The following is a 15,002-nucleotide window of genomic DNA, read 5'->3' as shown; positions in this document are numbered from 1 at the left end:
CACTGTCTCTGGGCTTATGCTGTCACAGAACAGCCTCTGCAGGCTGATCACTGTATTGACTAGCTGTATAAAAAAATCCATTCACTACGTATATAGCTACATGTAGAAACTGCTTTACATAGACTCTTAGCAGAAACTGGCTGTGTAATACAACAATGGGAGATGCTCTTCTCCTTGAGTAGATCCTTTCTGCTGCCCTGTCATCAGGACCAGATGTCACTGCTGAAGACCAGCTGACAGTACTAAAGACTGCACTAAATGTGTAGAGCCTGCTGTTGGTAATAGCAATGGCTGAGTCTGCTGCTGGCTGTTGCTTTGTTTCATTGTTCTGGATCCTAACCCCCTGGCTTTGCTCCCTCTAACCCCAGCATGCCCTTCTCTGGCTGCACTCTCTGTTCCAGAATGTGCATAGGCAGTTCGACCTCCTGGTGGCGGCTTGTGCAGTTGGAGTTGGATGTTGCTTCGAGGCTCCTCTTGGAGGCAAGTGTCTTTCTATATGACATTTAATGTATGACTCATTTAGCCTCTTGGGGTGAGATTTTGTGCTCTGAGGAAAGGTACTCCACAGATACCTCTCCACTCTAGCAACACGAGTTTCTTTCTGCGTGTAACTGGTGGCAGTGAGAGAAAGGGAAGGTTACAGGAAAAGTGACACCTATTAATGTGCTGATTTCTAATGATGCAGCTTGTACAGTCCCTACCTGCCACGGACATTGTTCAACCTGGAGAATGCCAGGGGCTGTCCAGAAAATCAGTAAGGACCAAGTAAAGAACAGAAGTCAAAAACCCCAAAAGGGAATACCAATATCTGAGAACAGGAGATGATAGCAATTATGGCAGGAAGTGATAATGCAAACAGGGAGCTACTCCATGAATACTTAGTCGGTGGACTGGAGAACGTAGCAGTGTGTAGCGGTTTGAGCTCCCCGTATGAGAGATGTGAAAGGCCAATAAGGTGGTTGAGAAATTGGAGCAATGGTACATGAAGAGAAGCTGCAGGAGCTGGGTTTACTTAACCTAAAGGAGAAAAGGATAAAGGGGGATGGACTAACTGATGTCATCAACCACCTAAAGGGGGATTTTAGTGAGGAGTGATCCAGGCTCTTTTCAGAGTGGCACAGTGCAAGAGACAATGCGCACAGCTTGGAACAAGGGAAATGCTGACTATGTACAAGGCAAATACACTCCCTTTCCCCAGGGGTGGTTCAGCACTGGCACAAATGCCCAGAGGCTCCAGAGAATGCCCCCCCCTTGGAGATGTCCAGAACTCACCTGAACAAGAACCTGATCGAGCCTTGAAATTAGCACAGCTCCAAGCAGGGAGTTGGAGACATCTCCAGTTGTTGCTTCCCACCTTTTAGACCCTGATGTGAGGAGAAATGTGGAAATTAATCTCTGACCCCTCACATTCATACTAGTCTCCTCATTCATGAAATTTCCATAGACAAAACATGTGCCAGAAGCACATACCGTAAATTCTTTATAAAACAGTAAAAATCTATTCATAAATCATTTGTCTTAAAATGTTTTCCATTCTCTGTTGTGACTTCATTTCACTTTCCCCCCATGCACTGTTCTGAGCCTCTTTCCGTGGTTATTGTGCCAAGAAGTTTAAAGAGGTTTTTAAAAGTCCAGAGGAGGCCACGAGGATGATCAGGGGACTGGAGACCCCTCCCGTATGAAGACAGGCTGAGAAAGTGGGGGCTGTTCAGCCTGGAGAAGAGAAGGCTGCGTGGAGACCTCATAGCAGCTTCCAGTATCTGAAGGGGGCCTGTAAGGATGCTGGGGAGGGACTCTTCATTAGGGACTGTAGTGATAGGACAAGGGGTAATGGGTTCAAACTTAAACAGGGGAAGTTTAGATTGGATATAAGGAGGAAATTCTTTCCTGTTAGGGTGGTGAGGCACTGGAATGGGTTGCCCAAAGAAGTTGTGAATACTCAGTCCCTGGTGGTGTTCAAGGCCAGGTTGGACAGAGCCTTGGGTGACATGGTTTAGAGTGAGGTGTCCCTGCCCATGGCAGGGGGGTTGGAACTGGATGATCTTAAGGTCCTTTCCAACCCCAACTATTGTATGATTCTATGAAATGTGATGTTTTTTCTAAGCTGGCTTTATTTCTTCCATGCACTACTTTCCTGTTAGTCTTCAAATGGATGAGTTACCTGACAAATGCAATATGGTCTTGCATTAACAATAATTATGATCTTTATACTGGTGCTGTTAAAAAAAAAAAGGGAAGGAACATTGTTTTTCAGCTACAAATTAGAGATTCTGCAGATGTTAACTTGAGAAAAGATGTGCCAGGAAGACAATCAGGTTCAGCAAGAGACAGGCAGAGAGCTGTGTGTATGTGGGCAGTATAGCAAGTTGAGGACAGCCTGAGCTGAAGCCTGAGGCTTCAAGATACAACTTTAAAGTCTGCCAAAAACCTTGACAGAAAGCAGGTTCAGAACCAAGGATTAGACCACTCTCAGGTGGAACCACTGGCAGTATGCAGGAGAACAGGGTCTCTCTTAATGGTAAAAAACACTCAATGCAAACAAAACCAAAAACCTTCCCTAGCACAGTCTACAGCTTGTTTCTTTCTCTGTATCTGGCATTAATATAGTCAGAGACTGCAGGAAGCTTATGTAGTTCAGTAGGAGAGGCTAGAGAAGAAAAGAGAAGGCTAAAGGGACAGTGATCTAATCCCTGTCTTCTGTAGCTAAAAGAGACGTTAGAGGTACAAACTCTTCTCAAAGAATGGTGAAAGGGCAAGAAACAACTGGCACAACTTGTAGCAAAGGAATTCCTATCTATGCATTGGAAGAACTTCTCCCCTTGCCCCAAAGGTGGTTCAGGGTGGCATGCATCAAGAGAGGCTGGGGAATCTGCATCCTTGGAGGTGCTCAGGGCTCACCAAGCACCCTGATCCTGAGCACCCTGATCTAGCCTTGTTAGCCCAGCTCTGAGCAGACAGTTGGAGAAGAGGTACCTTCCAGACTAAAACTTGCTGTGAGTCTATGATAACATTGCAGTATGGGAACAAACAAAGTTATCATAGCTTTTGTAGCCCTAGCTGGGTTCTTCTTAATCATTCACACTGGGAGATGCCATATGCCACAGGCTGTTCTCAGTGGTTGCTATAGGTTGCTCTATCTCGTTGTGTTCTTCAACACTGTCCCATCAGGCTTTGCACCTTCAAACTGGTCTAATAACTTCTTGCTATACTGCAGGCTACGTTGCATGTACCCTCAGTTTCAAGGTGTTAATTTCCATGCTTGTGGGCTATAACACAACCCCCCCCTCTGCCAGACACTTCAATCTGAACCCCATCCCCTTTCAGGACATTAATATGTTTTAAGGTCACAGGGGCACTAATAGGGCCCCCAAATTACCTAGGGCAAACCTGTGAATAAAGAAATATTGTTCTGGGTTAGGGAATGGTCTAAGGCCCTTTTTGCTTGGTTGTGCAGAGACAGCCTTGAGACTGAACCCAGGACACACCTTTTGGTTGAGGCTGTATCTAACACCTGCTCAGGTAAACAAGAATTAGTTGCCTGCCACTCAAATTCCCACCATAAAACAGGCCGACCCGTTCTGAAAACTCATGGGAGAAGTAACGGGATACTTTGGGAAGACATGATGGTAGGAAGTACCAAATACAGAGGCTTTTAACACTGGTGTATTAAATACCCCCTAGGGTTCAGACCAAGTAAAATAAAACCTATACACTAATCTTTCACCATTCTCAGGCACTTCAGGGCTAAATGCTGCACAAAGAGTGGAAGAGCACTTTCTACCTTTCAACAGCTCTGTGTCTTCCAGAACTGTCTCAGGAGAGATTCTACCTTTCATACTTTCCATTTCCCTTTGGTATCATGATTGTTTTCATGAGGACAGCACGATGCTTTACTGGGTGATCTGTTACCCACACACCTATGTGGAGTGACAGGACCACTGTCCACACTTGGTTCTGGATATGCACGTGTGTTGCACGCACAGACTCACAGGGCAGGTTTTCTGAGGCTCTCTCTGGCACATGTGCATCCTGAGATTCCTGCCAAAGTAAAAAAGATGGAACAAAATATGCACCCTCTGGAGGACTTTCCACTAGACATTTCTCCTCTAGTGACAGAAATCTGCATGTTTCAATGACAGATGAGATGCTGTCTTCTCCGTGTCTTGAAGATGTATTCCAGACACCTGCCTGTCTTGTGCTAGGTCTTGCCTTTTGAACATTTTCAAGCCATCCAGAAGGGAGAAATCAGATAAATATAGCTATAAATCTGGGACGGGTGACACAGCTGGGTGGCATCACAGGCTGTACCTGCTGACTTTGTTACTCACTCTCTGCTTTCTTTCCTTCTTTCTTCTGTTTGTCTGTCTCTCTTTGTCTCTTTCACCAGTAGCAGCCATATTATTACACAGATGTCCTGACCGTGGGTTGCGCCGTGGGGGTCGGCTGCTGCTTTGGGACACCACTTGGAGGCAAGTGGCTGTTCTGTTTCCTTTTTCTCAGGTACCTAAATCCTCTCCTGCCTAGTTCTCTTCTCTCCCTTTCCCTCACTGTGTTTTTGACCTGTCAGTGACTTTTACCAAGGAAGCTTACATTTTAGCATTACCAACTTCCCCAGCAACTCTGGGGAACTCATGGCTTTATTTCCATGGTATTATCAGCCTTCTGGAGGCAAGAGGGGAAGGCTCTCTAGAACAGTGGTCTCCAAATTGGGATATGCATACCCAAGGAAGGAAGGAAGGAATGGAAATGAAGCTTTACTGATATTCAGTGCACATATTGGCAGTATACGTGGTGCCCTCAATCTGTATGGCAGATGGCCACTTGTCACATACAGTGCATGAAGAGTCCTGGGTGTAGGGTTGTTCACAACACAGAGGGTTGGCTGTGGTGCCCTCACTCATTCGCAATGATACTGCAATAAGTGTGTGCCCACTTCAGTGGATTTATTTATTATATTACCTAGCATTAACTAAACTGACCCTTACAAAATGGACAAGTGGCTTAAAATGATCCCTGCGAAGAGACTGGGGGTTGAACATAATACTACGAGCACAGAGAGATGACAAAAAATGGCCGAGCTGACACTTCTCTTTCTACAGCCTACCCCAGACTCTTAATCAGCCACTCTACAAGGCACAAGACAGCTAATCAGGTCTGTGTAAGCGTGCACTTGTAAGTCTGTATTGTGCTTCGAGAAGTTAGCTGGTGATGGTATGAAGCCGTCAGAATTAGCAAGACATTTAAGAGCTGAGCATCCAGAGCAAACCTATACAGTTTTCTCAGTGGTGTCTCAAGCCGTGTGATACCCCATCCAGTACCTTTCAAAATGTCCCTGAACTTCATGATAAATGTTTAGAAGCTCCCTTTGAGGTTTTTTGCTTCATAGCAAAAGACAAAAATCCACATACGACTGGGGCAATGCTTGTTCTTCCTGCCACAGTCAAAAAAAGGCTGAAACAGCACACAGCAGTACGGCAGCAAACTAAACTGCAAACAGCATTGAAAGCAAGCACTGTTGGCAGACGCATAGAAAGAGCATTGCTGAAGGTTTGAAGAATGAAGCATCAGTACACATTACAGTGTGAGAGGCTTGCTATGCAGCTGGATGTTTCTAACATGTCTCAGCTTACAGTATTTGCTAGATTCTGTTTTGATAGTAAAATACATGAAGAACTCTCCTCTCTGAGCCCTTAAAGAAAGATCTACCACAGAATCTCTGTTCTCAACAGTAAATTTACTTCTTTGATAAAATCTCTTTATGAAAAAGCTGTGCAAGTGTAATGACTGGTGGAGCAGCTGCTTTGACTGGCATAAGAAAAGGATTGTGTAGTAAGGTTGCATAGAGAGCACCACACCTGAAATTCATTCACCGCACTGTTCATAGGCAGGCTATTGCATTAAAGAAATCAGAGCCAGATATGCACAAGTGCTACAAGATGTCATTGATGTGGTTCATTTCCTAAAAACAAGACCTTGAAACAGTACAATCTTTGCAATACTTGGAAACGAGACAGGGAATGACTCTGAAGATCCTTTGTAACACACAGACATTTGCTGGTTGTCTTATGGCAATGGGCTTTTAAAAGCGTTGTTGAATTTAAAGACCAGTTATGCATTTTTTGTTTATAAAAAGACAAATGTTCTGAATTTGCTGCTCTTTTCTGTGAGGACAGCTGCTTCTGTCAGTAGTATTTAAAAGATACATGCTTCGTGTGTATGCACTTGGATGCTGGAGAGGGACTCTTCATCAGGGACTGTAGTGGTAGGACAAGGGGTGATGGGTTCAAACTGAAGTAGGGCAAGTTCAGGTTAGGTATAAGGAAGAAGTTCTTTACTGTGAGGATGTAGAACTAGCACAGGTTGCCCAGAGAAGTGGTGAATGCTCTGTCCCTGGCAGTGTTCAAGGCCAGGTTGGACAGAGCCTTGGGTGCCATGGTGTCCCTGTGAGGTGTCCCATGTGAGGTGTCCCTGCCCATGGCAAGGGGGTTGGAACTGGATGATCTTAAGGTCCTTTCCAACCCGAACCATTCTATGATTCTATCCCTTCAGGGTGAAAGTGATGTTCTGACAGTGGGTGAGAAAGTAACTGCTTTTCAAAAGAAACTGTGAATTTGTTGCCAAACAGATGAAGAGTTTCAGTGGGTTTTGAACCCATTTGTTAAAGATGTAAAAATTTAACACCTCCTGATCAGTTTGCAAGAACAGCTGCCATCAGGAAAGATGGAAATTTACTGCCCAAATCTCAACGACAATCTTTGCATAACTGGTGGATGGAAACGAAAAAATAGTGCCATGATTAAGCCAGCACAGCCATTTTTCTTTCTATCTTCTCAACTTGGTGAGATCTCTTTTTCAGCTACAACAGCCATCGAGGCAAAGTATCAGACAGAAAATAGAAACTGACCTTTGAATCACTGTATCACGAAGTGTTAAACCGAGATTTTCAAAACTAAAAGATAATATTTGTAGTGATAACAAAACTTTTTTTGTTCCATAAATAATTAAAAAATAAATCATCTTTACGTCATCCTTTTTTTTCTATTTCTATTTTTGTATGTGCTTTATAGTTTACGTACTATGTTAGTACAATAGTACATGAATATCACTTTTAAATAAATAAATTGGGGAGTATGTGCTCAAAAATCTTACACTGGTAGGGATGGGTGATCAAAGAAGTGAGGAGACCACTGCTCTAGAAGACTATTTAGAAGCCTTTCTCATGCTTCTAATATTACACTTCTGATTTTAACTTTGCTCCTTTTCCAACTCTTTTTAGGGGTGCTTTTCAGCATTGAGGTCACTTCCACCTACTTTGCTGTGCGCAATTATTGGAGAGGTTTCTTTGCAGCTACTTTTAGTGCCTTCATTTTCCGAGTCCTTGCTGTTTGGAACAAGGATGCAGGTAAGCTAAGAGCCATTCCTATTCTCTCTGTATCAAAGTTGCCCTGTTAATGTATTATTTTTCATTTTCCTCAAAACCACAACCTTGGATAATGTTTGAAACTTCTGCCATGGCATATGACTTGCAGCACTACAGAAGGAAGGAGAAAGGGAAGTATCTTATGTTATCAATTGTATAACCCAACCTATTCCTGAGTGTGCTGGGGATATGACTAAAATATGACTGAATTTGAGTCCCCACAAGAAAGAGAGCCCCTGAGGAGGGATTTTTGCTTCTACTCAGTGTAATGTCAAGGCTTCAGATATAGAGGTAGTCCACCACAGAGGATGCAATGCATAGTACAATGTGTGCTGCGGCAATGTGCTGGAAAGGCCAGGGTCTGCTTTGGTCATCTCTCAGCTAGAAACATCAAAACCAAATAGTCTAGCAAATGGAGGTGGTGAAATGATTAGCATGCTACAGGATTGGTAGGGTCTGACTGAAAAAATAACCCTCTCAAGTAACTGGAAAGTGTGAGTGCAACATTTGTACAGACAGAAATAGCACAGGACAAGCTTGTTCAGAGGAGCATTTCAGATACTGTGTCAATGGAGTTCCAGCTGCTGCAGAAGGCTGCCCTTTCTTTGTAACCTTCTTGCATATCATTTCTTTATATTTTAATATTACATTTGTATGTATTTTATTGATCTGAGCTCCGTGTGGGCAGTTCCCTTACTTAAAACTGCTCTTAGGTCTCTTGACTCCACAGGGTTGGATTTCCTTCATCCAGGGCAAGGTGGGATTTATACCCATCCTCATTTAGCTGCCTTTCCACTCTGCATGAGATTGCTGATTTGTACTTTACCTCTTGGCGTACAGATATTTACTGTTTCTACATAACTAGGTGCCTCCAGGATGGGTTTCAGCGTCTGAGTCATTTTAGCAGTGCAACACTACCGGGAGAAGCGAGCTGGAGAAGATGGGTTTTAGCTGACATTTTACATCTCTTGATTTCGAAGACTTTCCTTCTTTTAGTAGCAGTGAAATATTTTACAGATAAAATTTCAGAGAGTACCTGAGGGTTTTTTTCCTAGAAAGCAATCACAACTGAGTGACACAGCTTCTCCAGATACACAAGCACTGCCTGCCTTGGCAAAGAGAGCTTTTGGAGGCAGTGAATATAGTGGGAAGAGTTTTAATTTTCTGGGATTGTATCTAAAAAATATATACTTTCCCTGAAAATAAACCTATACCACCTAAAGTGCTCGGGTTGCAAGTGCTCAAAAATAGGCACTACTAAAATCAGTGCCGTCTGCCAATCTGTAAATTGTATATAATTGTGGTCATGAAACCACACAGGAGCATGTATATCTAGTTCCTTTGTCCCTCCCCTTAGCTTTTATGCCACTGTCTTCCCACCTCATTATTCCCTTTCCTTCTTTACCTCTTTATTTCTCTCACAGATACCATCACAGCCCTGTTCAGAACCAACTTCCGCATGGATTTCCCCTTTGATCTGCAAGAGCTGCCGGCATTTGCTGTAATAGGGTAAGCTCCCAGGAGCCTGGCTCCTTGCCCTATAAAGGTTATCATGTGAGCCCTGTTGGATGCTCTTTTGCAAAACAGTTACATACATCTCTTTCAGACAGTTTGCTTATCACAAATAAGGCCTCTGCTTGTTGGGATTCCTCCTTCAGAAATGGTGCCTATGTGGCACAAAGGGTAAGGAAGGAAATGTGGGTATTGTCAAGTTGTTTGCTATTTCCTTTCCATGCATCTTCTTTAGCAGTTAAGTTCTAGAAAAAAAGTAAGTCTGACTTGGTCTAGGTTCTGCCTATAGATCTCCTGAATGGCCTTTTAATTGTTGTGATGGCATCCCAAAATGAACTGACCGAACAAGTATGGTCTTCTCACTTGACAAAAACAGGACAGAAGATTTAACCAGGAAGTTTCCCTTTTGCAAGGTCAGAATGGTTTTCCTTTTCTAGAGAGGTTGGAACACTCAACATGGTGGCAAGGGTGACTGAACGATAATAGGATTCAATGAGAACAGTGATTAATTTGATTGTCAGATTTATGTTATTTATGGAGATATCTGAGTTGGCTTCTTTTGTGGAGGAAATTTGGGGAAATGAATGAATTTTAGAAAAATTAGAAGAGAATTGGGAAATACTTGAGAAAAACTGAGTTTGGAATTGCTGTGAGGAAAAGTCACCAAGAAGTTAGAGTTTGAGAGAGGCTCCAGGGAAATCACTGCAGAGCGGTAGTGAGGGGAATGGACTGGAGAACAAATACCTGTGCTGGTGTTGTGAACACATTCTGTTGCAAGACCTGGATCCAAGATCAGAAGTATATTTGTGGTTTTCCAGCTTCTCTTAGCAGGCTGCCCTCATGTTCATTTACTTGAATATGAACTCAAGCGGGATTTTTTTGAAGGCACCAGACGTTGAAACTCTATGAACATATAGGAGTTTGGTTATTAATGTATATCCACTTTGTTCTTCTTCAATAGACTTTGCATGCTAAACTTGGGGCAATCTGTTTAGATTGGCAAGGAAAAAGATAATCCTTATGATTTACAGCTGCTAGAATGCAAAACTTCTTGTCATTGTGGTTTGAACATAGTTGGCAGAGCTATCTTTTTAGTAATGCACATAGAAAGGAGTATATGACAACAGTGAAATGCTTTCAAATGCCAAGGTATCCAACATGGTATGTTTTTAAGGAAAGCCAAAGACCTGGACTGTCTTGGATAGAGCCCTGATGCCAACTTGAAATGCTCCAAATTCTCTTAACATTAGGTCTCAAAGTTGAACTCTTTTTCTATCCAATATATTTCTTCACTTTCAGGTAGGACAAAAAAACCTGAGCCAGCTGAAGCAGTAATAGCAGTAAGATCATATTCTTCCGTGTCAGCCAATGGTGTTAATTTGCATATATATACCAAAAAAAAAAAAATATATATATAAATATGTATAGAGGAGGAGCACTTCTATTGTATTGTCAAATTGATAGGCAGAAATGGAGTGATCTATTTTTTAATATAAAGTATTAGAAAGAAATTCAGTTCACTGCGCAGCCTTTGGACTTGTCTGTGCTAAGCAGTGCTGGCTTGAAATATTAAAGAGAAATTCAATGGACACATTTGTCTATGAATACCTTTATATTTAATTTAAACTTGTTTCTATGCATTTCTTAAATGACCAAGCAGGATTTTTTCAACATGCATCTTTTTAAGTAAACTAAATTAATCTTTGAATGAGATTTGGCAAAAGCCTACATAACATGTAAGAGAGGGGAATTCTATTAAGTTTACAAATTAATAGAATCTATTTATCTATTTATCCTCAGTATTCTGTGGTCTTGCAGGTCTCATTAACATGCGGAGCATTGCAACTCTACCTATTTTGACTTTATTAGGATCAGGAACACAGGCCTAAGTAATTAGGATCATAGAGATGACATACTTTGCTGTAGGCACAAGAATTGCTAGTACTTTTAGTGTTTGATGTAGGTGTGTAACTTTGATGAATCAGTTAAACTCCCTTCATTCATATTATTTCTTGTTCCAACCTAATGTCTGAGTTCCGAAAACACTGGTCTTTGCCCAGTTGCTCTTTGTCAGTTCCCACTAAGATCTCTCCGTCCTTTTTTATAGTTTATTTGTCTAGATTATGTTATAGATCTTTATAGATGAGATTTCCCTCTCTGTAAAAAGAAAATTTATGTGTTAAAATAGCAGTGTGTGTGACAAAGGTCCAAAATAATCTCTCCCTTTTCATCAGGGAGTCAGCATCTTCAAATGAGTCGAGGTAGGAGGTGACTTCTACAAGACCTCATGAACAGCGGAAGGGGAAAAACACTTGAACTCGTTCTCTTGGTTTGTGTATTATCTGTGGTTTGGTAGGATTTATATTTCATTTTCTCCACCTTAGGATATGTTCTGGATTCCTTGGGGCATTTTTCGTTTATCTCAATCGCCAAGTGGTCCTGTGCATCCGGCGTCATACGGCTCTGAGCCAGTTTCTCACCAAATAGTGAGTGCCTTTGAAGATACTCTCTTTAGGGACCAGATTTGTATACTCGACTGGTATTGGACAGTAACGAATGCTCCCTGAAAGCTTGTAGAACAATTCCAGTGTAAGATAGTAAAACTATGAGAAACTGAAATTATATGAGAGTTGGATATTTACAAACATCAGGAGAATTTGTTCTGCACTGGATTTTCTTTTGATCAGCCCCAATAGTTTCAAATAGCTTCTTGACTTAGAAGGGAGTCTCTAATATTCATTAAGAGGACAAGGGAATCTATTCATTGGACAGAAAATATTTTTGATTAGAAAATCAATGCTCATGCTCTTTAAGAGTGTGCTGCTTCTGGTTTGGATTTTTATTAGAATCTGTAAAAAAGAAATTCATTTATATTTTCAGAAAATTAAATACAACTGAAATCAAAGTCTTTAAAATCTAATTGTTTTTTAACCAGTATGTAGGCAAAAAGGTAAAGAATGTGCCGCAGCTTTGCAGTTACTGCGTATTTACAAACCAGCAGCTGAAACTGATAATACTGTGTGAATTGCAGCATGGAAGAGAAACACAGAACAACATAAAACTCATAGCAATGAAGGTTTTACAGGGCAATTGAAGTTATCTTGTTTCCCCTCTCTAATTAAGTTACAACTTCCAAACTTACAACCTGAACAAGAAAAGGTGGCGAACTATAAATGTCTTCAGGTTTTTGACAGAAGAAATCTGGTGCTATGAGGATTTTTTTAAGATGAGAAGTGTGCTGGACCTACATTTCTTAGCAAGTTGCAGATTTGAACAGAAGAAAACTGCTAGTTAAGAAGTTCAGTCTAACTCAGTGTATTACGTGGAAGAGCACTTGTCTTTCTTCATGATTTAGTATTACCCACAAGCACTAGCAAAGCCATCAAAATTAATAGAGAAGTGGAGCAAAGCCTGAAAAGGTGGAATTTAAACTTCTAATTTCTCAGAATTTTGTAGGTATTAGAAAGAAATTAAAGGTTATGTTTTGTCTTCCTGAATACTACAGCATCTCAGACAGAACTTCCTGTAAGGAACACAGTAATTTGTCAGGGGGGACTGGACAGGATTAGTCCAGCACATGGAGGCAGCTTAAACTCGTATTGTTCTAGTGCCCATGAAATTTCACAGTGTACCCAGAAACCCATCCTGGGATTGGACACAGCAGTAGGAAGACACAGGTGTCTTCAGCCTGCTGTCCAGCTGTGCCCCACTGGTCCAGCACAGCTAGGCCCACTGGCCACCAAGGGCCCCTTCCCCAAAATTGTGATGGTCAGCAATTCAATGGAAAGAAAAGCAAATTTTTTCATAAGAATTAATGCAATGGGGAATGTGTGCAGAAATCTATCAAAAAAATCTACATTTAAATATATGAGGGCAGGATACATTGCATGGGGGATGAAGAAGCAAGACTTGAATAATCAGGACAAATGGAAGAGGTGCTGGCTTTTGACAATAGGTTCACATGTCACTGCAAATACACATCTCCTCTCCACTCCACACCCCGCATATTCATGTTTGTGCATTTTGTACATCCCTCTTTTGCTTCCATCCCTCCCATTGCACTTTTTATAATGGGGAAAATGGTTTTGCTGGCAGTCGAACTCTGTGAATGATGAGCAGTGGAGCAGGGCATTAAACTGCCGGCAACAGAGCTCCAAAGCAATTGATACGTATGTGACAGAGAGCTTTCACAGGAACAGAATTCATAGTCCTCAAGTGATAGCACTTCAAGAAAAGAATATGAGGTTGTATTTTAATAAACTTTACTTTCTTTTCAGCCGCCTCATATACCCTGGGGTTATAACCTTCCTTATAGCAACTATGACCTTTCCTCCTGGATTTGGACAGTTCATGGCAGGAGAGGTGAGAGTGGGATGTGTGTTTGAAATCCTGTGCAGTTCCGTGGAACAGTCTCTCCTTATCCTGTGCCCCAATAACTTTATGTCATGGAAAGAGGAAGGAAGCTATGGGAGGAGTTTGGGTTGAGGAAGGACTGTATTCTGAGGCTCCTGATCTCTGCTATCTCCTTCATATAAAGCTAGAAGAAGGTTCACTCTCCTAAGAAAGTAGTAAGATGTTACCCCATGTGTAAAGGTAGTTAGGCTTTTCACCAGCCCAGGTAAAGTACTGCTCTCTTGCAGATTAAAAAATGTGAATTGAGTCTTATAATTGTGAATTACCAAAGTAAAAATCTCCACTTTCTCACAACAGAGGTAGAATATTTACTCCATCCCATCTTATGGCTCATGCCTGTTTTTTTTGCTGTTTAGTTGATGCCACGGGAAGCCATCAGCTCTCTCTTTGATAACTATACCTGGGCAACATACACAGGGGACCCTCAGATCATGGGGAAGTCTGCTGCCTGGATCCATCCTAAAGTGAGCGTCTTCATCATCATCTTCCTCTTCTTCTTCATAAAGGTAGGAAACCCAGCGGACCACAATCCTTCTCCACTCAGATTGAATGTTCTTGATCTTTTGTAAAATAGTTTTGAACTCCCGATGAGGAGTTGCTCGGTATTGAATGAAGCACTACAATGGCTCCCTATATCTTTTGATGTGATGTTTGCCCACCTTGAATTAGACTGCCAAAATTACTAGGGAATTGTTTCCTGGCCTTACTAGTGACCTCCTTCACTGCTCCCTAAGTCATCTTCCTCATGCATCCCATTGAGTGACCTTTGGTACCCACGGCAGCTGGTAGGGGCAATTCCACCAGGAAAAGATTTCTCAGGTTCCACAAAAATAAACAGTTGACTAAAAAGGCCTCAGATATTTTAGGTTTGGTCTAAATAAAGTCTGATACAGCCTACCTGATATCCACAACTATAGCTAGAAGACAAAGAAGAACATACAAGGACAATCTGTAGTTGTGTTAGGCTCAAGGATTTGTTAGCAGTACTGTAACGTGATGGACAAATGCAGCTGAAGACAGCTTTGCTCACTTCTTGGAAAGCAACAGCAGGTTAGATGTTCTGAGCTGACATGGTCTGTGGAAGTTGCAACTGCTCAGCCTCTGAAAAGATCAGCTGTGTAACTTATACGTGACAGCACAAAGAGAAGAGATTTGAAAGAAGAAAACCTTATATTCCAGTGTTCAAAATACAAGTAGCAAGAAAGACCTTTTTTTTTTACCATAAAATAGTAAAAATATCATAGAAATGGTGATTTTTGTTGTTGTTGCAAAGGAGAAAATCAGCTGAGACCACCTTGGTGCTAGCAGCTGAACATTTTGGCAGATCAGGAATGGACAGCAATGACTGATTGACACAGCTGATTCCACCTGAAGTAAAAAAGCCTGTACTGAGTTTCTGACAGGCAGTTAAGGGGTTCTACTTCTATGATAATTCTGATTATATGTACCAAGCAGATAAGGTCTCATTTACTTAAATAAAACAGGAATGGACTACATGGTGTATCTATCCTGAGTCCATCTCTTCTCTTTTGGAAGAGCTGTATCCTCAGACCCTAGACTCATTGGCTTTGTCCCATTAACTAAAACCTTTCTCAATTCACTAGACCACCGTTCCATTCTGGATATATTCAGAGCTGGAATAGGCCATATAAATAAG

The 15,002-nt window shown here is 41.7% G+C and overlaps 1 protein-coding gene across 1 annotated transcript in view; it reads left to right on the top strand.

Moving 5' to 3' along the window:
• CLCN1 (chloride voltage-gated channel 1) overlaps positions 1 to 15,002 on the top strand; it is a 37,091-nt gene that overhangs the window by 9,433 nt on the left and 12,656 nt on the right. Inside the window, exons 7-12 of the mRNA XM_062624038.1 lie at positions 402 to 480; positions 7,277 to 7,402; positions 8,845 to 8,929; positions 11,317 to 11,418; positions 13,210 to 13,294; positions 13,702 to 13,851. Coding sequence (XP_062480022.1) covers positions 402 to 480; positions 7,277 to 7,402; positions 8,845 to 8,929; positions 11,317 to 11,418; positions 13,210 to 13,294; positions 13,702 to 13,851 — 627 coding nt within the window. The remainder of the gene's footprint in view (positions 1 to 401; positions 481 to 7,276; positions 7,403 to 8,844; positions 8,930 to 11,316; positions 11,419 to 13,209; positions 13,295 to 13,701; positions 13,852 to 15,002) is intronic.

This window comes from Pezoporus occidentalis, unplaced genomic scaffold, assembly GCF_034315485.1.
Source record: "Pezoporus occidentalis ecotype Australia unplaced genomic scaffold, CSIRO_AGI_Poc_V1 ctg26, whole genome shotgun sequence".
Taxonomy (NCBI): Eukaryota; Metazoa; Chordata; class Aves; order Psittaciformes; family Psittacidae; genus Pezoporus; species Pezoporus occidentalis.
Note: the sequence above shows the minus strand (reverse complement) of the source record. Positions and strands in the feature narration are given on the sequence as shown.